Raw genomic sequence first — 24,386 nt, forward strand, 5'->3', positions numbered from 1 at the left:
ACCACCATTTTTTATTTGGATTAATAATTATAATGCAACCAAGTGCGGCATTAGGAGGGAAATACGAAGTTGACCACCTGACCTCTATTAATGGCCAAAGCTTGATGGGGTTTGTTTACAGGCAGTTATTAGAAAACGACAAACAGAAGGCGTATTTGAACTTCCCTTTGAATTTGAAATTTTGTTGGTGTATTTTTATTATTCAGTGAAGTATTTGTATTTTTATTTTCTAGGATAGGATCAGTCACATTTTCTCATCATTTGGAGTCTTCTGGAAATAGTTAAAAATGTTTCATTTTACCATAGCATGACCCAGGCCCGGGAGCTTATGTTACCCTTCGAAGGTTAGTTGTACAAATTGGGTTGTCTTCCAACTGAAAAGTGAGGGGATTTTCCCTTGCCAAATATCTTTTGTCTCAGCTTTGCCCACTTGATTATTCTTTCTAACTGAGCTAGCGACCCAAGTATCATATCAAACACTTCTCCGGCCACTTGTAAACCTTCCATTGGTCGGAAATCAACGTGAAAGTCTCCATTTTCCAAAATTATTTCTTTTTTTTTTTTGTTTTTGGTTTATACCGTGATTACTTTTACAAAATTGTTCCTCCTTTCTCTTTCCGTTTCTCTTTTATTCTAAGTATTTAAAAAAATTCGTGATCCATATCAATTTACAAAAATTGGTAGACTCCACGTGAAAACTTTGTAATTTTTTTTTAAAAAATTAAAAAATAAATGAAAATTGAAGGAAAAAATGAAAAATAAAAAATAATAGATAGTTTGATGTGTAAAAAACTTTCGTTTATTATTTTGTTCTTTAATATCTCTTTATAATTTTATTTTATATAAAAGAATTAATTATTTTGTTGAGATTTTTTCTTAAAAATATTTTGATTTCAATATTTATCAAAATATTTTTTGATAGAAAAAATATTTTTAAAAATGAATATTTTTGTTAATCTATTTATATATTTTTTAAAATAGAAGAAAAATGTGTGACGTGGACTTTTTTTTTTATAGTACATTATTGAACATTTCACTATTTTTACTTAAAGCTGTAGACAATCATTAGCCAACTCGGCTTTGCCATATTTACCCATTTCTTTATTTTTGCCTTCTCTTTCCTCTGCCCATTTGCTCCAGGAAGGAAAAAGTTTTCAAACCCTTTTAGCCTCGACAGCTACATGGATCTTTGAGGCTATCTCTCTCTCTAATATACTGCGAAACAAGGAAAAGGTTTCTGGGGATTTCGGGAAATCTTTTCTTTGGCGAACTTTTTTTTTTTTTGTTAATTCAAAGAAAAAAGATGGGTACAGGGGAAGTTTTAAATTCCGGTTCTTGGAATCAAAATGTGAGCAATAACAATGAAGTCGATGTGATTTTGAATGTCTATGATCTCACTCCTCTTAATAATTACTCCTATTGGGTTGGTTTCGGGATTTTCCACTCCGGTATTGAAGGTTTGCTCCCTTTTCTCAATTCTTTTTTTTCTCTTTTTGGTTTTGGTCATGCCTTTTTTTTTTCTTATGTTTTTAAGATTTGGGCATTGGTTATTTTAGCTTTTATTCCTTCAAAATCGTGGATTTATGTTCCCCTGGTGGAAAACAGATTTGGGTTTGCTGATTTTTTTTTTAAATGACTTTTTTGTGATTATCTCCATTATGTAGTTGAGGATAAATGTTTATTTGGGTTTTCCTTTAGGAAAGAAAGATTTTTCCGTGGAGGAATTTGGGATATAAAAATGGTATGAGTTATGGAGAAAATGAGATCTTTTTGTGCTACTTAGATCTTTGTTTTAACTAATGAATTCATCAGTTCGAGCCAAAAAAAAAAAAAACTTAATGAATTCGTCCTCGATTTTTAAAGTACTTTTTGTTTGTGTGTTTTCTTTTGAAAATTTGTTTGCTTTAAGAAAATGGATCACATTTCTATGAGCTGGAGTAATAGAACAAGCAACTTGGTGTGGAGCTGTTTCTTTATCGACCTGATTGTGAAAAAATTTGTATGCTAAATTTTTGGCATGCATGAGGTCATGTTTTTCTATGTTGAAAGATTTGGTACTTTATTTTTGAAATTTTTTAATCGGGTTTTAATATGTTAACATGAAGTTGTAACAGCTTTACTTTTGGCCATACAGTTCTTAAGTTTCAGTTTCAAGTATATGTCATTTAGATTAGATGTAGATAAATTGTGTGAGGGACTCGAGTTCCCTTAGTTGGATTTAATATTGGGCATTTCTAGTTAGTTGGCATGATTAAAGTGCAGCACATCTCAAAGAAATTGTAGCATACTTGAAACAAAACAGCTTGTTGCTAAATACATTTTTGCCGTAAGTCTTTTCAATTTGAAATCAAGTTGTTTAGGCTATAGGGAGAAATGAACAGCATTTTTGCAAAATGACATGAACTTTAGTTCTTATTTCAGTAATCCATTTTTTTTTAATCTAGGAAGCTGAAGTCTCTGTCTCAATATTTATGAACAGTTCATGGTAAAGAGTATGGGTTTGGGGCCCATGATTTTCCGGTTAGTGGAGTTTTTGAAGTGGAGCCAAAGAGCTGCCCGGGTTTTATCTATCGATGTTCCATCTCGTTGGGACGTGTAAGCATGCCTTTCTCTGAATTTAGAGCATTTATTGAGAGTGTAGCTTCTGAGTATCATGGAGATACCTACCATCTTATCTCGAAGAACTGTAACCACTTTACAGACGACATGTCACATAGATTGACAGGCAAAAATATCCCTGGATGGGTTAACCGGCTGGCTCGGCTAGGTATGTTGATCCTTCCAGTCGTTTTATCTAATTCTCTATATGCATTTGCATATGTAGCTATTTGTTCTTATATCAAGATATCTTTGCTTTGCCATATCTTGCTTTTAAAGAATTGTCCATGACATTAGATGCCATCAATGCCTTGCTCTTCCTTTCATCATTTCATAGCTTTGATCATTTTTGGAGGAGCCCTCAAAAATTGGCAATGTGTGGCTACTTTTGCTTGGTATGTTTAAGCAAGGCGGGATGAGATGGAAGTTGAACCCTGGTCCTTGACCCTCCATTGGAGGGAAAACAACCACTAGGCCAAGCATAGAATGTTATGTAGTCTATATTTGGCATTTTCCCAAGAAAAGAAAAACACATTGGATATTGTTAAGTTCATGATATATCAAAAATGTAGGTGCTCTATGCAGCTGTCTGCTTCCTGAAAACCTTCAAGTAACTACAGTGAAGCAGTTGCCTGAATACCATGACATGGGTATGCTTTCCATTTCTTGTGTCTTGTTTTTGTATATTTGAACCTGCCATTTACTCTACTTGAAATACTCCTTGTGATAACGACACTCATATTTGAGATTTTCTTCTGCTTCTTTTGGTTGCTTGTTTCCAGAAGATGGAACTGAATCTCTCTCAACTGCCACCCCCCGCGATTCAACAGAAATTGATGATACAGAGCAAGAGAAGCACTTGCTGTCACCGAAAGATGGCAATTTGGATGTAGCATTTGTTAAAGAAGCCCAAAAGTAAATGCAAGATAACCTTCGAAGAGGGGTTTTTATGGCAGCCTTCATCAAGAATACTTGCTTTGAAGGGAAGAACCAAGTTGGAAACAGAGATGAAGAGCTTGCATGCATGACTTTCATTTGAATGTTGTAATTGTTTTCCCATATTCTTTCAAATTTTTTGGTGTCTTCATTTTTTTATCCTGTTTATTTATTTAAGCAGTAGAATTTCGAACTAGAAAAATAGTTTGTGATTGATGCTTTGTATGAGTGGTTACATGGAACTTTTGGAAGCCAAATGGCATTGCAGATGATTTATTGTGAGCTTTCTGACAGAAAGTTAAACATCGCATAACTAAACAAAGTCAGAGTTTTGTAAGAAGATAGTACCTGGCAGGCTCTTGACGCTTCCAGCTGCAATTTTAAACGGCCGAAATAAAAGGATAGGTCATTGAACAAGATTAGGGTGCTCAGAATTTGGAATGAGGCTCTTTAACTGTTAAAATTATTACTATGGTAAGAGTTGGGTGGACTTGAAAAGCATTGTCCACATCAAGCCAACCGTTATGCAATGGGATTCAACCATACTGAGGGCAAACGCAGAAGAGGTGTGGCAAACCACGTTCAGTTCCCTTCCTTGTTTATATCACAGTTTGGAAGCTCCAATGCTGGACTAATGGATTTTCAGCGATCAGGTTCCAACATTCTATACACACAATCAGTTAATGGTACTTGACCACACAAGAAGCAAGTAACCGACTTCCAGCAGATAACTGGAGATTGGAAGAATGGGAGTATGTTAATTATCTCCTAACATGGTTTGGAAAGATGATTGTACTTTCAAGTAACAAAGAAAATGCTCCTCCATGCTTGTTGATAACAGGAGCTTAACACATCTATAATTCTTCACAACATCATGGAATCAGAAAACCGTGAGTCTTTTTCTTACAACGAATATAGAGGAATATTATTGAGCAAAGCATAAAATTTACAATCCAGATTGCATTCCGAATAATAAAATTCCAAACTGCATGTTGATGTTCAAATTGGTACATATTCTCATGATTCATCACACGGTCCTAGAAAGGTCTGAGGCCAATGAAGCAAGATCAATCACAAGAGAAATAACAAGGTATGCCAATTATCACTATACCCAGAACCAGAACAATTTTGCTCAATTTTGTTTTCTTGCAACTCGTAAATAATTTCTCCTCACCATTTCGCTTGCTCCAAATAATGCAAAACATCCTTATGTGGATCGACCCTCAAGCCCCAGTTTTGAAGTTAACCAAGCACAGACCTCTTCCATCTCCTCAGGGATTGTATAGTGACCAAGCCTGCATTGTTGAACAAAGTACTCAGTTTAATTTTAGATTATCAGATATTAGAAGCAAGAAGTTTTGTTAGACTGTCAAGACCCATACCCATTGTAGGATTTGAAAGTCATGTCCTCGAATCCATTTGAACTCAATGCTCGAGACGATTTCCCACCGAATTTATATGGAACCACATCATCACCTGCAACCAACCATGTAATATATTTTATACATAGTTCAAAGGAACATCACCAATAACCTTACTATGAGTAAAATATGAGTAAAACTGAATTTTGTAAAATGAAGGCAGCTGCCAAGTTAATTACCAAATGTTTGACAAATGAGTTTAGGCTTCAATAATGACAATATCTCACTTGAGAGTCTGGGAAACTTCACCTTTTGCATCCTTGTAACAACTCAGTGAACAAAAGAGATGTTCAATCAGGTCAGAGTTGTTGTCTAGGATGCATAGACATTTTTCAGTGGGCTATTTCCTTCTCTACGTAAACTACGCAAGAAATTATTCTTGATTACTTCTGACAACCCAAATAAATCAATAGGGCCCTCATATTACATCAAATGTATACAAATTAGCTAACAAGAGGAATTACGTAAGTGTGAATTACATTGCTAGGACTACTACTCATCACAATTTCATTGATCCCCAAAAAAGCCGTAATTTTAGGTGTTATGCCAGTAGTTTTATGTTAATCCCCTTAAATAGTAGTCTAATCAGGTAGAACAGGGATTTGTTTTCTACTTATGAAAAACTAACTCAGGTTGACACTAAAAATTTGGCTGGTCACATTCCTCAACTAGCAGGAATTACTTTGTTTTAATACCATCTTGCCATATCCTGCTGCCACTTGCTAATCAAAATACATGGTGCTAATGATTGTGGCGCCACTTCTGCGGCAGAAATATAAGCTAAAGCCAATAATATGACACATCTCTGACAAATTGACTGTGCAAAAACCCATGACAATTTGTATACCAAAGGTGATCATAAATACCTTTGCCATGGCATAGCAAAATGGGCAAGTGTCTAGCACGTGTTACAGCTTCACCCTGTGCTTCTATTTTGTCTTTCAAAGTCCTGGAAAAGAAAGGAATTTATAACTACTGGACAAAAAAAAAGGGGAGGGGGAGGGGGGGGAAGAGAGAGAGAGAGAGAGAGAGAGAGAGAGAGAGAGTATCAAGCTCATATGGAAAAGGTGCCAATAGGAAACCAACTTTGAACATGGAAGCCATCCACTAGTGCTACAACAACTGCATTTAATTGGCAGGATACGGATTGCCATTTCCATATTTTCCATGAGTAAAACAGGTTGCAGAGTATAGGGAGGTAGCTGCACCCATACTGAAGCCTCCAACACCAAGTTTAACTGAGATCGAAAAAAGCACAGTTACAATGATGTCAAAGCCAATGACAATATGCAAAAGATTGAAAACTAAGATGAATGCAACATTGCAATTGTTGTAAGCCAAACTAATCAAGCAACAAATTACTTAGAAATAAAGCAATGCTAAAATTGCACTCACTTTTTACAGAATGACGGGGAAATAAACAAATTGTAAAATAGGAACCGGTTACAAGATAAATCTGCCACAAATAATATGTATTTTTGCCTACCAGCCCATATAACAAGAACCGAAAGAAGGAAGCTAAAAGACACAACAAATCTAGTGACTTCCAAAACCAGCACCATTCCTTCTCATGTATGGTTTATGGCCAAAAGAAAAAAAAAAGGGATAAGAATATTATTCACATTTGGTAGCCATGGGAAATAAAATTAGAAAATAGAAATCTTGCAGAAGGTAAGACTATTGAATGCAATGTGAAGCTTTCTTACTCATGAATTCTCAAATATCAAACAAAATATAAGTGTCTACAGGGCATTGAAACCTAAATATTCAGAAGAGAAATGGGAAAACACTGCCTAAATTAAAAATAAATAAATCCTAGCATCGTAAAACCTCATAAATTAGCAAGAGGAAACATACTGTCAGCAGGTTCTGTTGACAACAAATTTGCAACATGTGCTGCAGCAGCATCCAAACCCTCTACATCATCAGGAGCATCTTCTGAAAGGTCTCCCACATCAAACCCTGTTGTATGTCACATTAGAATTCAACAATTTGATTAGCATTTTCAAAGCACCATCATCAAAGTCAAAGGTTGAAGAGAATGAAGCGCATTTTGTTTCCTTCATATGGGAATGCATCATTACAGAATTTTAAGAAACATACTTACAAGCAGTTGATGGAAAGCCACCAAATACAGTTACTGGTTGAGTAGGGGCAGTCGGGCATATCCATTTAATCTGTACCATAATATCATCAGAACATGGAAAATGATGCAGTTCTCAAGAAAAATAAATTCATTGCTTTATAGTTAGAATATATTCTCCTAAACATTTTTGGCTCCAATTGATCATCCTTACATTTGGAAGAGGAAGGGTCTCCAAGAGCTGGGACCAGCTGCCAAACAAGAAGAAAACATAAATCAGGATGAATCTTTGCAAAGATATTTCAAAAATATCATGAACCTTCTGCCTTATATTTGAGGTTGTTAATCACAAAGATAGGACAACTCATAGGAGGGGATAACTAAGATTCCAAGTGGCACCATATATTTTAGTTGATGGAAAGCCATGCTGAAAACATATATTAAGCTTGGGAGATATGAAAGCATGAAGATGCGGTTAATTCCAGTCTGAAGACTAAACCACTAGAAAAGTCATCCAGAAATATCGTTACTATTGACTTAACTCGTAGTTTAGGGTAAGCCTTAGCAGCAAAATAGCAGCAATTCAAGACCAAAGTGTAAAACATATGCATAAAAGAGGTTCTTTGGCAAGCAAAAATTAATTCCTACTACGTATTTAAACCTGAACAACATCAGTGCCATGCTACAAGAAGAAAGATTGCATAGAGAAAGAGAGGGTTCTACTCAGTTCATAATGCCAACAACTTTCCCCCTGTATTCAGTAAAAACAGTACATCCATGTCATTAATACACAGGGTATTACTAAACTGACAGAACCGTAACACCTGAAAGATTCTGATAGGAAATTTAATATAACACTTTGAAGGTATCTTACTTCCTCACTACAAAATAATAATCAATACAAATATTTTCATAGGACCAAATGTCTTCCGGAATCACTCAAAGAAGGAGGAACAACGAGCCACAAAGATGTTGAAAAAATATCAAACTCTTGGCACCTAAAGTTAACCAGCACAATCAGCCAAACAAGAAAGAAAAAAGTAAAAGGTGTAAGCAACGAAAAGAACTGTCACTAACAAAAGCTGACAAAGTCTAACACCAGCTATCAGTATTTTCCTTGAAAGATCTGTTGAATTGTCAAGGGAAGGGAAGAATTAGAAATGATAATTCAACATAAATAGAATGCACTAAATAGAATATACATGATATTTCATCCTTTAGTAATTTGACAGTTTAAGAGAGATGAGGAATCTGCATTTTAAATTGTTTTATTTTCCTCATAGAAAATAACTGATATTATTGAGAAAATCATCTTAAATTTATGAGAAAAAAAAGGAATAAGAAGCTTAGAAGCAATCCAAAGTTTAATTTACCTTGAACCATTATCACCAAGGCCATGTAGCCAAACTATGGTCGCTTGGTGTCTACCTTTGGGCCTGACCACATAGGTTCTTCCAAACTCAAGTGCTCTTCTAACAGTTCTACCACCTGAAGAAATTTGTTGCAGTAGAGTTCAAGTGCTAACAGTTAAAACTAAAAACAAGCTCATGAATTTATATATATTTAAATACTAAGTCAATATATATACCAATCCACCATACACTGAAGAACCAATTGATCAAGTGCCAAAAAAACAATAAAAAAATTTATGCAAACTTGGTATTGAAATCTCATCATAGACATTAACAAACTATAGTAAGATGGAGAAAAGCAGAGACACTGACCAGGGCCAACAGAAGGACCTGTAAAGCTCATATTAGCCCACCGGAAAGTAGTACTGACCAATACCCGCCTATTGCTCTAGAAGAAGGCAGCACTGATCCTGCAATGAAGAAAGACCCAGATCTACATTTAACATCAAAAGTCATTTCTACAATGGAGTTCCTTTTCACTACATTGATACATAAATTCTTATGACTAATGCCAAGTGGTCTTGTCAACAGCATTTCAGCTGAATCCCAAATCAAATCCCACTTTCAACATTTGCCAAAAATAAAAAAGGTACATTGCAACAAATTCATCAGGAAAAAGACTCTTTTATCTAATACAAATTACAAATCTTTCAAAACCCTTAATAAAAATGGGACTTTAACTCTATATAAATGATATTCATTGGATACAATGGAAAAGAACAAAAAAGCTTGGACCGAAATTCATAGGAGAATAAGAAAAGAAAACCCCAGATGAGCAACTTTTAAAGTCAACTGTTTTTGTGGATTAACTGGTCGCAAAGACCTGCAAATTGAACTCCAAGAAATTCTACAAAAAGAAAAAAAATTAAAAAAGCATAAACCGTGGAAAAGAAGAGATCAAAAAAGGAAATGGGATTTTAGGGTTTTAGGCATTTTACCTTTTCCAGTGATACGTCGACTGGATGGCGAGACTCTTCTAACCCCTAAGACTTAGATACAAAAATCTCTTTCTTTTTTTTTTTTATTCCCCAAAAGGCGGAATTTTGTTTTTTCTTTTTTCTTTTTTCTCTGATAATTCTCTTGGGTTTGTCGGAAACGATCTAAGGTGCGGTACGCTCTTTGCTAATTTACAGATATTTGTCTGTCCAATGATGCCATAAACTCTGGATGTTTGACACGTGGCTATTTTGAGGAAAAAGCCTCAGTTTAGCTTTGTTGCAAGCATCTGCTTTTAGACAATAGGAATTTATTTCAATCTTTTGGAAATATTAATATAGGCACAGAAGTAATAAATATTTTATTGATAATTAAGTTAAATTTATTCAACACAAAAAAAAATGATCTAATAAAACTATTATTTGAATATTAACTCAATCACATATTTATTTTATATTATATATATAAAGTACTAATGCACAATGTACTCAAATTAAAGAAAAAAAAAACTCTAATAGTTAGAAGTGACATATATCATTACAGTTAATAATTCTTACTTATTTTTTATGAATATAATCTGAATTATTGGCAAAAAGAAAATAAGAAACAGTTGAGATACCCAATTCTTTGTTTAACCAGTAATGTACACTTCGCATTGGTCTCTTATAAACTGATGAAAGGGCAGGAAAGAAATTGTATATATATAAGTGGGTTGAATAGTTGTTTGCTAATGTTATCTTCCTTAGTGATAAACTATTGATTCTTTAGCTTGAGCAACTTGACCAAGTAAACATAATATTTAAAAATTATCTGCAGTTTGAGGTCAACATTCAATGATCTGCCAACAAAGGGTGTTTAAGAACCAAAGGCGAGGGAAAAGTTCCCCACCGTCGGCCAAGACCAGTGTCAATGACTCCATTTTTCCGCCACCATCTTCTCCTTGTAGACATGGGGCTGAGTGTTATGTTAGACCAAACATTAGTTGTATTCTTTTCTGTTTTTGTTCTGGAATTGCTACAGAGACAAAGATATGAAATCATTAGAAAGAATAAATCATATGTATATAACACTGTAGAGCCATCATCCAGGAGGATTATGACTGAGAAATCAAGTAAAACCTTGTTACACATTCAGCATTTTGCTGAAGATTAGCTGTGTTGAGAAAGGAGAAAGGAAAAGAAGATCTAATACTGTTGATCTCTTCAAAATTCCTTTTTTATTTTTGTTACAGATTTCCCTTGTAGGTGGAACTATTTGCGAAGAATAAAAATGGTGAATCTCTAGCTGAATCAAACTATGGTACTAATTAGAGGGAGTTACCGTCCAGATAGCACAGACATTGAAAATGAGGATGAAGATGAGCTAGGAAGGTTGCAGTCCGCATGTGATCCCATGACACCAATTCTTGGCCTGTCAGGACAAGAAGAATCCTCTTCATCTATCGATAGCAAATCGACAACAAGCATTTGTGTTTCTGGGGGTTCATCTACTGGCACACGCCCTTCAAGCATCTCAACCACTTGTGCCATGCTAGGCCTTAGTTTTGCCCGCTCTTGTATGCACCACAAAGCTACATAAACCATTCTTTTTACTTGCCTCTCATCAATACCTTCTGCTTCAACTAGCCTGTGATCAACAGCTTCCATTAGCTTACCTTCTCTTAGTTTGTCCCTCACAATTTTAGGAAAGTAGTGCCATTTCCTTTGAGACCTATCAGTTCCATTTTCAATCACACTAACATTTCTTCGGCCTCCAATCATCTCCAGAAGAACCATTCCATAGCTATAGATATCAGACTTCTCTGAAACTCCACGCTCCAAGAGCCATTCCGGGGCCAAATAACCTCTAGTCCCCCTGATTGTTGTAATGACCCTGCTCTCATCTTTTCCGATCAACTTTGAAAGACCAAAATCTGCCACAATTGCTCTAAAATTCTCATCAAGAAGTATATTTTCTGGCTTGACATCAAGGTGTAATATCCTTGACCGGCAATCATGATGTAGGTAAGAGAGTGCCTTAGCCACATCAATAGCAACTCTGTACCTTAAGTCCCATGACAAGCAACCTCCAGGACGACTTCTAGTCTCCCTTCTGGAGAAGATCCAACAATCCAATGAACCATTTGGGATGAATTCATAAACAAGGAACCTAGGTCCTCCAGGAAGACAGCAATACCCCATAAGGCGCACAAGATTTACATGTTGCACACTTGCAATTGCAGCAACTTCAGATCTAAATTCCTTCTCCCCATGCTCCTCACCTTCAATTCGCTTCACAGCAACAGAGGTGCCATCACTTAGGATGCCTTTGAATACTGAAGCAGAAGCACCTTGGCCCAGCAGCGCTCGGAAATTATCTGTTGCATCCTCAAGCTCTTTGTGCCTAAACTTTATTGGAACACCAGCTACCTTTCTGAGAAAACTATACTCTATTCGAAGCTCTCGACCTTCTGATACCAGTTTCTTCTCTAACAATTTCCTTCTGCGATGATACCGCCCTCTAATTACAAGACACACAAATACTGCAAGGATTACTGCAATATCTGCCCCCGCAATGAGGAAGAAAGCTCTGGAAAGTTTCAATGATACGCGAGCAACGATGATAAAAATGATGAGGCTGATGATAATTGTAACAGCTATTATATTTGCTTTCTTGTCCTCCATTAGAGCTTCATCATTGTTTTCCAGCCAGTAGGGATGCAAAACATTCTTGATCTTCTGGATTTCGTTGGTTCCTTATGTGGAGAAGAAAAACCATTGTTAACTTCCCTGAGAGGAAGTAGCATTCATTTAACTATTTAATTCCAAAGATTAAAAACTGTTTCCTATCTTTGGATCAGCCAAATGTTGAATCATGGGGCTGTGATTATTTTATATCTACATCAAAAGAAACAACCGCGAAGTCCACCTAATTATCCTTTTATTTAGTCCCTTTAATGTTAGGGGTCTTGTTTATTTTAAAAGATTTTAAATGGTCAAAGGTTTGGTTCATGCTGCTGATACAAGTTTTTTCTGATGACCAAGTAAGTTGTCACTTTTTGTATTTTATTTTCATGCAGTCCTTTCACCATTAAATACAGTAATTAAGAACATTTAATTCCTGTTTACTTTTCCTTTTTGGATAATCATCTTTTGGCTCTGTCAAATTAAGCAGCAGCTGATACTGCTTTTGACTCTCGTTTTTCTGCTACAGCCACTCACCAACTCTACCTAACTAGAAGGCAAAGGATAAGAAATAATAAAGCTGCACTTGAAGGGTTGTCTTTCTACATTTCACTTCTGCTATAGCGTATTGTTTCCACTGGAGTAGGAATTAATTCAGAACACATGACAAAGTCATTAACTCCCCGTAAATTTGAACCATTCAATAGCTCTTGATTCGGTAAACTAAGTCAAGACAACATGCAGATTAATATAGGAATAATTGAAACCTAGGTTGCTTTCACCTTGGTAAGACTATAGCATCGAATCTACAACTTAATTTTAAATAATGCTTGAGAGTGGAAAATCAGAAGAATGAGATGACTTCTGGCCTGGTGAAAGCAAGACCAAGTCCCCAGTTCATAAAATTTCATATCCAACTGGAAGTGAATAAGGCCAGTGCTGGCGGAGGGTCATAGATCTATGACATGATGAGGAACAGGCCATTCACCTGAGGTTGGAAAAAACTCATGATTTTGATATGTATAATGATATATATATATATATATATATAATTAACTAATTCATGTTCATTCACAGTTAAAAGTGGGGTTTTTTCTGTTTAGAAAACTGAGAAGGGCCCAAAAAGCTCCTAAAACTACCATTTACTAACAAACAAATGCCACTTTCTCAATACAATGCTCTCTGTCATCACACGGCATTGCTGCAGGCTGTTTATAAAGCTCCCAAAAGTTTAGGTATCATGGCAAAATGACACCAAAGTTGAACATGGTCGACAAGGGCGGAGCCTCCTTACCCAAAATTTTAAAAAAAATTTACATATTATATAATTTTTTTCAATTTTTTTAATAACTATCCAAAATAATTTTTTATTTAATAATTAATATAAATAAAAATAATAAAATAATTTCATATATTTGACTCAATTTTATTTTTTTTATTTTTCTTTCAATTTATATAATATTATTATTTTTATTTATTTATTTCTATTTTAAGTTTTCATATCTTCTAAATCTCTATAAATTTTCTTTCATAAATTTCTACGAACCATCAATCATATTTTTTTTCTTTTTTATTATGTCATATGTAGATTATATCTTTTATTTATCATATTCTTCTTCTTTTTTTATATGTAGATCTTATTTTTTATGATTTTAATCTTTAAAAATAAATAAATTATTATATAATTCTCAAATATAAATTACAATATTGTCCTATTGCTTAAAATTTCATCTATATATTATTTTTTATTCCAAATAGTAAATACGTTCTATCATGTATGTTGCAAACTTTAAGTAATAAAGATATATATACAAATTGATAGAATAAAATAATTATATTTTTTAATATAATTTTATTTATTATACATATTTTTAATGGTGCTCAAAATAATTTTTTATTTAATAATTAGTTTTATTCTTCAATCTATTTAATAAAATTAGAGTCATTATGATTAGCATATTGCTAATTAAACCTAACAAATAAATTCTAAACTAATATGTTAAGCTTATCAAATTTTTAAAAAAAAGAAAAGTGAGTCCACTAATTCAAATTCATTAAATTTTAATATAAATTTAAGCATATCATAATATATTATGTCTTAACAGTCTAATTTAATAACTTATTATAATATATTATATCTTTATAATTCCACTTAATAACTTAATATGTTAATTAGCAATTGAAGAGGTAAATATAAAATAAGAGAAGAGTTAGAATATACAAAGTAAAAAGATAATTTATTTGAGTTTGAAAAATTATTTTCTTTTCTGCTCTTACGAGCAAAAAGTGAGAAAGATCCTTTTTATAATTCCATCCAGTTATATATATAAACGACTCTATTATTAATGTTAATATACATTTTTTTATATGTTTGATATTTTTTAAATTTTATTTAATCTTTTAGATGAATAATAATTGAATTATATATAAAGTCTCTTTAGCTACTTAATATAGACTCTTTTTTAAAAATACTCTAATTCCACCCTAGTGGCAATGTCATTGTTAAATGAAAAGGGTAAGAAGTGCCTTTGGCTTGCGAATATAAGAAGGGATCTTAACAGATACTTCAGAGACTAGGAAAGTGCAGAGAATGTAATCCACAACCATTGACCAGACGACCCTCCAAGTTGTTAGCAGTCTTTTCTATCCTAAAGATCAGGAAGTTAACAATTTGTAAAGAACAACCTGTGAGACAAAAGATGCTCTCAGTTTTAGACCATTCTTACATCAAGACTTAATCCATTATTGTAATAAAGACTCGTGTGAACCCAAGCCACAATATTCATTTCTAAACAAGCAACTGACTGGAAGTCTGGGAATGACATTCAACTATCCCATACAAGCAGTTGGTCTCTACTTGTACGGAAATTTCCAGCGTCAGTGGAAGCTGAGGAAATTGGAGAACGTTTTGAACATGACAACTTTTGCTCTTCTCAAAGGCCCGAGTTTCACATTAAGTATCCCGCAGACATGGATTTGCTAACTAAGGTGTACTGGTCCACGTGAAAGAGGCTTCCTAGAATTACACAGGATCCAGCCATGGAACTACAAATTAAGGAGATCATGGCATAGAATCTTACTTTTTCTCCTCGGTGGAACTGTCCAAAGGATGTTGAAATGTTTGACTCTTTTTTTGGTCAACAAATTAATGGAGATTTCTTCAACAACCAATTCCAATGAAGATTTTTATACCACATTATAATTCTTGCTCGGTTTTATAAAATTTCAAGACAAAGATTGAGTCTACAATGTTTGCAATCCTACATCCTTATTAATAAGTTATCCAACCCTTATGTTACTTTTACTTGCATTAAATCCTTATACTACAAAAAACTTACAAGAAGAACTGGCTATGAATCCAGTAACCAACAGTGGGGTGTAAGAACTAAAATAAAATAGGATTAACCTTTGACTTCGACCCACATTTTAAAAAAACATTGATTCATAGTTTCATGCAGTTGTTCTTTCTTTTTCCTCCTCGAATTCGAAAAACACCATCTCTTCCATGATTGTTACAATTAAATCCGTAAAAAAGAATTCAACGAAAAAACTTATGCCAATCAGAAGAAAACACATCAATCTAACGGTCACTATAGAGCTAGAGGGGGAAATCACAATGGACCGCACTTTGGCACTTTAAGGGTTGAAGCAGATGACATGGCAATCCTATTTTTATTATTTGCGCTATTATTTCGACCAAAAAAGGCCAAAAGCCCCCAGGCTTATGGCGACGTTGCCCTAAAATGAACACTCTCTGCTCTCTCTTTCTTACTCACTCCCCGCCGTGTTAGTCAGCTTAAGCTTAGAGTGATTAGCGAAAGAGAGGGAGATGGGGAGCCGTGCAAACGGAGTCGGCAGCAGCAGCGCTAATGGGCCGGTGGATAAAGGAGTTGATTTTGCAAATTACTTCTGCACATATGCTTTTCTTTACCACCAGAAAGAGATGCTCTGTGATCGAGTCCGCATGGACGCTTATTACAATGCTATTTTTCAGAACAAGCATCATTTCCAGGGAAAGGTAACCTCTTTATCATTTTATACGTTACCCTTTTGTTCAAAATGCTGCTTACAGCATAGGAGAAGGAATTTTTTTGGCTTAAAGCTTAGAACTTGAACCCGAATATGAAAAAAAAATCCTTTTTTTTGTATTAATTTAATAAGTTATTAGTTTTTGTGAGTTGGTGCAACTTATAAAGAAAGGGTTGCAATTGGGTGTTGCCATTTTTTGTCTGAAAGGCCTAAATTTTCTCTTTTTGCTTACATTTCAAGCTTTGTTACGTTAGTGGAGGTAAGACTAGAGGAAGCTATGAAAGTTAAAATTTTGAAGCAGATACATTTGATATTATCATGTTTGTCTCAGTACATGTGGAACTGAGATAACTTCAGAACTTTAGACTTGGAAAGCAATGAAAATGAAGAATTTGAGACAGGGGCGCTTAGTATTCTTATTAATTATATTATTTGGGATTTTTCTTTTTGTAACTATGTTAAATAGTGATGCAAAACTAATTTGGTGAGTCCTGGTGAAGACTGTTTTGGATGTCGGAACAGGAAGTGGCATTCTTGCAATCTGGTCTGCCCAGGCTGGTGCAAGGAAGGTCTATGCTGTTGAAGCAACCAAGATGTCGGAGCATGCCCAGAACCTTGTTAAAGCAAACAATCTTCAAGACATTGTTGAAGTAATCGAGGGCTCTATGGAGGAGGTTGTCTTGCCAGAGAAAGGTTGGCATCTTTGGATTATACTTGTTGCTTACATCTAGATTGATTTACTGAGGGTTTGAGATTTTTTCCTCTAATCTTAGATTTTGGTTAATGGACAGTTGATGTGATTATCTCTGAGTGGATGGGTTACTTTCTCCTGCGTGAGTCTATGTTTGACTCAGTGATATTTGCTCGTGATCACTGGCTTAAGCCAACTGGAGTCATGTAAGTAATCAATTATTTAGAGGTTTGCTTCACCTATCTTACCACTTTTTTTTGTAAATTTTTTTGATGCCTCATATGTTATTAATTTGACATTGTTGTTTATTTTTAAGGGCTTTACTTATCTTTAATCATTGTTTCTATCTGACATGTGGTCTATTTCTTAAACAACTGCTACCATATACAATTCAGTTCACTCTGCCACCAAAAACTGTTTGATTAACTGGGTTAATCCTACATCACTTTAATAATACTTCACCAAAAAGCTTCAGTGATTGGATTCTTTTACTGGATGAGTATGTGCATGCCCTTATTTTGTTTATTTTTCTTATTTAAGGGTGTATTGTTGATGTAAAGCTTAAGTTTGTACTTTCCGTGCATTTGAGAGTATAGGCTGAGATTCTTGGAAGGACAAAAAAAAGGTCAAAGAATGAGTAATGTGGTCTTATTTGAGGCACTGTTAACTGCAAGGAGCTGGCTACCAACTCAGTGGTTGGGGTGGTGGGATAAACCTTAGGCCTTCTATCTTGTGGAAAGGTGGGCAATCGTCAAAGTAAAGAGTGAGGGATGTCAGCTTGAACCAACTTAAAATGCATGCACAAATAGGCCTTGGCTAAATAGTAAACGTTAGGGTGTGGGATGGTATCTTGTCAATAAAATATGTATATATGAATAAATAAGATGTAGATGTGATGTACTTTAATTGGACTCTAACCTTTGCATGTTTGCTGAGATACCTGTATTTTACTGATTTTCCCTGTCATAATATCAATGTTTTTTCTTTAGCTGCTTGTAATATTTGTTAATCACCTTAGCATTCTTAACGTTTTTTGTGCAAACTCAATATCCAATGAACAAATTTTCATTTTTCAGGTATCCTAGCCATGCACGCATGTGGGTGGCACCTATCCGATCTGGATTGGTGGATCAAAAAAAAAATGATTATGAAGGAGCAATGGATGATTGGTATGGGTTTATAGAAGATACGAAGAATTACTATGGTGTTGAAATGAGTGTTTTAACAAAACCTTTCTCAGAAGAGCAGGAGAAATATTACTTGCAGGTGATTTTAAAATTTTGTGATGCCTGGATTCCCTTGATTATTGGGTTTTTTTTCAGTTATTGGCAAGACAATATCTTACTTTCACAAGCTACTTAAAAATCAATGTTGGTAAACTAGCTCCTTCTTCTTAAAAATGAACAAGAAGAAGAAGAGAGAAAAATTAAAAAGGAAAAGACATCCCAATCTTAGGCATTGAAGCACCAAATTGATGTCTCTAGGTGAGGGTTAGTCAAATGGACCCATTTATTAGATGTTTTATGTACTTAATCCCTTTTAATCTTGCTACTCAAGGCCATTGCTGGACACTTTGTTGCTGCTATTATGTTAAAGAACTGAGAAGGATGTTCACTTGTCTGCAATTTTGGCCCCTATTCGTCCTTTGAATAATGTTTGGTTTAGTTCTCTGTCCTATCATTTTCTATAAAAAAATCTATTAATTTGTATAGACATCATTATGGAACAACCTTCATCCACATCAAGTTATTGGGACAGCTGCCATTATTAAGGAGATTGATTGTTTAACTGCTACTGTAAATGACATCCTTCAAGTCAGATCAACTTTTTCTTCTGCTATCAGCATGGAGCATACTCGCTTCTGTGGATTTGGTGGATGGTTTGATGTCCATTTCCGAGTAAGTTAAGCCTCAGCATTCTATATTGTTCAAATATGAAGAGGCACTATGTGTACATAGATAACTCTTGTTCTTGTTTTGTGCAACAGGGAAGAAGGGAGGATCCAGCTCAGCAAGAAATTGAGTTAACGACTGCACCGAGTACAAATAATGGCACCCATTGGGGACAACAGGTCTGAATTGCTGAAACAAACTCACACACGCGTGCGCATTTCAACTATAATATATGGTTACTAAACACACAAGAACTGTTTTAAAATAGTGAAATGGAATTTCAATTCAAGGAAGCCTTGATGGAGCAATTTATTACTTGCCCTTCTGCCCTAATTTCATGCTAGTTTTACTTAATGAGAGATCAATTGATTTTACCCATGCATCGGGAGTAAGTGCTCTTCGTTTTAGGAGGCTTTGGTCTGGCTATGTTTCGTATGTTGATGTTTTTGGAAACTTGATTTGTTGTGTATTCATGTGTCTTTGCTTCTTCAGTGTCTTGATGAGTTTTTGTCGCTTTTACTATTGGACAGGTTTTTCTTTTGCATCCTCCTACTCATGTTGATGAAGGGAGCAATCTCAATGTTTCTTTCTCAATGGACCGTTCTAAGGAAAACCATAGATTAATGGAGGTTGACTTTCATGTTAAGATCAGCCAACCTTCTGGCATGATACTTCCACCAATTAAGAAGAAGTTCTATGTAGAGTGAGGAAGGCGATGGATTTCCTATTTTGCAGATTTCAATGCTTTTTTAAGGTATATCTCTCAACTTGATGATACTAGAATTATGAACTTGGTTATTACCATATCAGGCTAGCTTCACATTCCTTTTACTTTTTTAAGTGTAAGCATGAGTCATGCGGGCTTCTGTTCTTGCCAGTTATCCCTGTTTGGTTCTTCCTGTCATATAATAACAACATGCTCTTATGCATGGAAGATCTTTTGTGATGGGTTATTTGCTCTTCTAGCCTTTCTAGATACATATTTATTAGAAAGCTACTCAATGTGTTGAACTTGTCAAATTATTGAGGCAACCTTTTGGAAGGACTTAGATCCTATATGGTCTTTTTAAAGCAGAAACGAATTGTGGACTTTTTGCGGCTTCAAAATTTGTCTAGTTGCTTCACTAGAAGTAAAAGTAATGAAGTAGAAAAAAAAAATTATGTGATTAATTGCTCATAGTTATACAACCAACACTCCACTGCTGTAGTCCCCGATTAGAACTCTATTCTTTGAATTGCTGACCATATGAAATTGTAAATGCCAAAATATTTAAATTAATGCATATTCTATGGTTTTAGATTTTCCAATTTCCATTATACCATTGGGGTTTATTCTAGAAGTTTCTCATCTTTGTTGTCTCTTTCTTTTTGGTGCAAAATATGATTTACTTGTGTATATAGGAACATGGAAATAACTTTGTATATGTCCCCTCTTTTTACTGTTTTCCCTGTTAATTATAACAGAATGAAGCACGTACACCTCTCACCATGATTTTTATTTGCCTATGCTTTTTCAGTGTCTGCATGTGAGGGCATGGCACTGTCATGTTTGGTGCCGATTATATGGTTCTCAGAATCCCCATCCATACATATCACTAGCACTTTGATGTATCTTTTTGCCGCTTGGAGTAGTTTATTGCGTAGGGCCTGTTGCATTTTTAAGCCGTGTATCAAATTTTAGAGTGTCCTTTCTCATTCGTAATCTTGAAACTTCTTTTTTGGGGATGCATGTCTACTATGTGCAGCAGAAATGTACGGGACTGCAATTGACAGCTGAAATTTCTCAACTAAATCTATCATACAGGATTCCAAAGGAATATATTTTTGTTGCTGCATCATTGGGTCATTCAGTTTTTTTCTTTCTCTGGATGGTTTGAGGTCCAAAATAGAGCCTAAGGTGATTTAACAGGAAGCTTCCAGCTCTGATCATCCGTACATTTACTAAAGGAAGGGAGCTCACTGCACAATTCCCCGGCCGACTGAGTAGTGACATTGTACTTTCTCAAATTAAATAGTATTAATTGTGAAAGCGGAACATGATTCTTTTTTTGAAAATGTGCGAGGGACAAATCGTGATGTCTTAATCAGGCCAAACCTAAATTATCCGAAAATTTGTTAAACCTAGAAACCAAGATCAAGTGATAGCGTTAAGGAAAGCTTGCACCAAGGATATTACCACTGGAGGTGGTAGATACCATTGGCTATAGACGGCTTCAAACATGGTAGCCTATGGCTTCTAAATTGCCATGAGAAATGCCTTCAGTGCTGGGAGGTCCAGCGTTCGTCAATTCTGGGATGGGGGATTTGTATCGATCCGTATTTGGTTTTTAAGTGGCTGCTAGTGACTCCTGGACTTGTAGCATATGCATATCTGTTCTGTAATTACTACGCTGTTCACTATTGGGTTGGGTAACTGACCCAATAGTCGAAGCAGATTGGTAAAACCTGATGCTGAAAACGTTGATTACTGACTACTGATCATGAGTGCGTGCAGACCAAGCAAATCCTCGGGTTTATGTGAATATTCAATTAAGGTCTCGTGATTCTTTCGAGGTAACCTTGTGCTGGAAATCTCCATGCATAGACTTTCCCATAAAGGGCTAATCAAAGCCATAAACTAATCTCTTGCATTAAACGTTTCTCTGTCACATGCACATGCATGCTCCTTTAATTGCATTTCAAGCTGCTTTTAAGCTAAGCAGAATCCTGGAGCCGTTGAGAAAAAACATCTATCAAATTATCAACCCCTGAAGTTCAGAAGCCAAAGCGCTTAACTTTCTCTTTAACAACATCTTGAAGCCAATGCTATTTATGTTTCTTTCCCTGAATTAAGGCTTTGAGCAAACCACCACTTGCTGTATATAAAGATCCTTGCTTCTTGACTTCAACCTTACTATCCTCGGGTTCTCTTGCTTTCATCTTCTCAACAGTCAAGAATGCACAGGTCAGCATCATCAAGCAATGCTCGACTCTCCGACGAATTCTTTGTGAACTTGTCACAGGCTGCCATTACATCTCCGCTGCTCAAAGCTGCTGCGGCATCGGATGATATGCCAGAGTACGATGATCACATCACCGAAACTACCAAAAAAGAAACTGCTTTCCATCATCACAAGTCAACGGGAGAGAAAGCCGTTCACCTTATCCCGGTGGTGTTAATTCTATGTGCTTTAACTCTATGGCTTTTCTCTCGTCCGACAGGTAAAATATGACGAAAGCCCCATTGATGCTTCATATTTCAATGCCGTTGGGCAATTATTTTTCTCACCTTTTTCTTTCTCTTTGGAAATTTTGGCCATGTATTGTAAACTGTAACTTGTTCATCATTTATCAACAAGCCCATTGGGTTTTTAATATTTAATGAAATTATGCAAAATTGAGAGTAACTTCATTTTCACGTTCCTTGTGACTCGTTTAGTTGTTTTTCTTTGTCCTCGACGTTTTAGACTGTACGTTGCATGATGATCTGAAAATCGTCATGATGGAGATAATATTTTTTATGTAATTGGTCGTTTGCAATCGACCTGTCCATAGGCCAGGAGACTGCCTCAGGCCTACAAGCTAGAACCCATTTTTAGGCAGAGCCTAGGTTAGTACTTATAGCCCATGTTGTTTTATTAAATAATTAGTTTTAATTAAATTTAATTTAAAATATAATATTTAAATATTTAATTTTTTAATTAAAAATATGAATTCGAATTTTCCTTATCTATAACATAAAGTTACAAACCTTTAGAAAGAATTTAGATAAACGATCAAAAAAAATTTATAAATTTTTAAAATAATAAGAGTCAAGAGTTTTCGATAAGATAAAAAGAGATAACTTAATTTATAAAAATCAAATCAACTTTGAAGAGATAATTTAATTTATAGATATCGAATCGACATTTGATGGTTTCAAGTTGCTGCCTATATTCATCCAAGGAAAGCAAGAATAAAATAAGGGATGCTTTTTGGTGTTTCAGAATATTGTGAGAGATATCCCGTCGTCCATCTTTGGACCCATAAAATGTTCCATCAAATCCCCTTTTCAATAATTCCACCACCAGGCAAGATCTTTGAATTTTTTCTTTTCCTTTGCATACCTAATATACTAATTTAAGTTGTTCGGTTCTTTTAGGTCAAGAAGATGTTTAATTGGAGGGCTAATCTTGTGAGTTGGAATTGGTTCTTATATCAGTATCTATGGCCGAACTTCTTTAATTGGTCGATATATATGCGGTGAAAGCATGACCATTCTATGGTCTAATCAAATCATCTCTGTAATTATTCCATTTATATTAACCACGGGAGTTACTGATGGTAATCATCACTAACAGTTTTTTAAATTCAAATATGGCTCCAGATATGATTATATTAAGAAATATATATTTTTAATTTATTTTTAATTTTAAAATATTAATATAAAAAGATTTTTTAATAATTACTTAAATTTAACTGTATGTATAAATATTAAATAAACTGAGTAAGCATTTTCTTTATTTAATACTTGATAATTATGTTTTTGAATAATCACATTTTATTAAAATCATGAAAGGGTAAAATACCGTAACTTAAAGATAAACTAAGTTAACATGTAGTACGAAATAGTTTACCCAAACTATATTCATAAGACAATAATCATTTATTGCCATTGATTTAGTTTATAAACAAGTTTTAAGTTGAAGATATCAGATTCCTTTTGATAAAGGCTATCATGGACCACCCCGTAGGTTTTCTGAATATTGCATCTCATTTCTCATAGTATTAAACAATAAAAATAATTTATTAAATAGTATTGTTTGCTATATTGCACCTCTCTCTAGCTTTTATTATTATTATTACAATAGGGGAGAACTATTGCAACTTGATCAGGGTCGGCCAATCCCAACAAAGCCACCAACAAGCAGCTGGTTGAAGTTTTTCTTCTAATGGGCAACATGAAGTATTTTTTGTTGGTCTACCACGCTTTAAATAAAGAATTATCAAGAGTTTTTAAACTACAAAATAGTAGCCAATAAAGAGAGAGAGAGGCTTTGGTGATTCCGTGGGCTAAAAAGCAAGCAAAAATAAAGAGGTGGACAGGAACAGGATTGTTATGAGGTGCAACAACTGAAAAAAACGTGTCTTATCCCCTTATTTCATGCATGCTATTGCTATCTACATTAAAAGTCTTCTGTCCAAGCAAATCATTCATGTCACGCAAAAAACAGCTGGCAATCGCCATTTTTTTTTTCTCACAACTACTCGTATTAATTAATTAAATAATGAATTCATCATGCCCTTTCCTAATTTGTCTTTATTTCTGCTGCTGCCAAGAAAGTGTGTCTTTGGGTACAAAATTGATGCTTTTATTTTAGGTCACGGTTTTTTTTTTTTTTAAGAAATTATGAGTAATAATTTTTTTGATAAAGGTATTTTAAAAATAATTATCAAAATAAATTTAATTATTTTTAATCATATTTAATCATGATTTGATAAAAATATTCTTAAAACTATTTCAAATAAATTAAACCATTCATCATAATTTTTTTTCATCTGTGCTTCTGATTTCTCTCTCTCATCATCCCACTTTCTCTAATTTTACTGATTTCTCTCTTCTGCATTTGTCTAGTATGCTCCCAATTTCTCTCCCCATATTTTCAGATTTCTCTTTCCAACACTTTGAAGACACAAAACGATAGTTTTCAGATTTCTCTTTCCAGCACTTTGAAAACACAAAAACGATGATTTTCATTGCTTGAGT

At 34.6% G+C, this 24,386-nt stretch overlaps 3 protein-coding genes and 1 pseudogene across 5 annotated transcripts; 2 read left to right on the forward strand and 2 right to left on the reverse strand.

Moving 5' to 3' along the window:
• The first annotated feature begins 1,066 nt into the window (after positions 1-1,066).
• On the forward strand, positions 1,067-3,776 carry LOC110410276 (deSI-like protein At4g17486). The gene is made up of 4 exons (XM_021419905.2): positions 1,067-1,457; positions 2,480-2,767; positions 3,171-3,248; positions 3,381-3,776. The coding sequence occupies exons 1-4, from the start codon at positions 1,304-1,306 to the stop codon at positions 3,515-3,517; spliced, it is 657 nt and encodes a 218-aa protein (XP_021275580.1). The 5' UTR covers positions 1,067-1,303; the 3' UTR covers positions 3,518-3,776.
• Positions 3,777-4,431: 655 nt separating this feature from the next.
• On the reverse strand, positions 4,432-9,567 carry LOC110410275 (uncharacterized; annotated as a pseudogene). The gene is made up of 10 exons (XR_016350933.1): positions 9,389-9,567; positions 8,763-8,860; positions 8,412-8,526; positions 7,253-7,289; positions 7,063-7,132; positions 6,813-6,917; positions 6,042-6,193; positions 5,822-5,904; positions 4,917-5,010; positions 4,432-4,829 (listed from the first exon to the last, which is right to left on the reverse strand). The product of XR_016350933.1 is annotated as an uncharacterized LOC110410275 (transcript).
• A 639-nt stretch (positions 9,568-10,206) lies between these two features.
• Positions 10,207-12,385, reverse strand: LOC110411101 (Protein kinase superfamily protein). The gene has a single exon (XM_021421123.2). It carries the CDS (start codon positions 12,047-12,049, stop codon positions 10,703-10,705), a length of 1,347 nt encoding a protein of 448 aa, XP_021276798.1. The 5' UTR covers positions 12,050-12,385; the 3' UTR covers positions 10,207-10,702.
• A 3,354-nt stretch (positions 12,386-15,739) lies between these two features.
• PRMT10 (protein arginine methyltransferase 10) lies at positions 15,740-21,280 on the forward strand. 2 transcript variants are annotated; one of them, XM_021421886.2, is made up of 8 exons: positions 15,740-16,067; positions 16,579-16,771; positions 16,870-16,975; positions 17,846-18,035; positions 18,482-18,667; positions 18,757-18,840; positions 19,192-19,415; positions 20,466-21,280. In XM_021421886.2, exons 1-7 carry the CDS (start codon positions 15,879-15,881, stop codon positions 19,366-19,368), a joined length of 1,125 nt encoding a protein of 374 aa, XP_021277561.1. In that variant the 5' UTR covers positions 15,740-15,878; the 3' UTR covers positions 19,369-19,415; positions 20,466-21,280. The 2 variants fall into 2 exon arrangements, with proteins under 2 accessions (XP_021277561.1, XP_021277560.1); XM_021421885.2 differs by lacking the exon at positions 20,466-21,280 and adding an exon at positions 20,179-20,440.
• The last annotated feature ends 3,106 nt before the right edge of the window (positions 21,281-24,386 follow it).

Source organism: Theobroma umbraticum, unplaced genomic scaffold (genome assembly GCF_002168275.2).
Source record: "Theobroma umbraticum cultivar Fairchild unplaced genomic scaffold, ASM216827v3 scaffold_56.0, whole genome shotgun sequence".
NCBI lineage: Eukaryota > Viridiplantae > Streptophyta > Magnoliopsida > Malvales > Malvaceae > Theobroma > Theobroma umbraticum.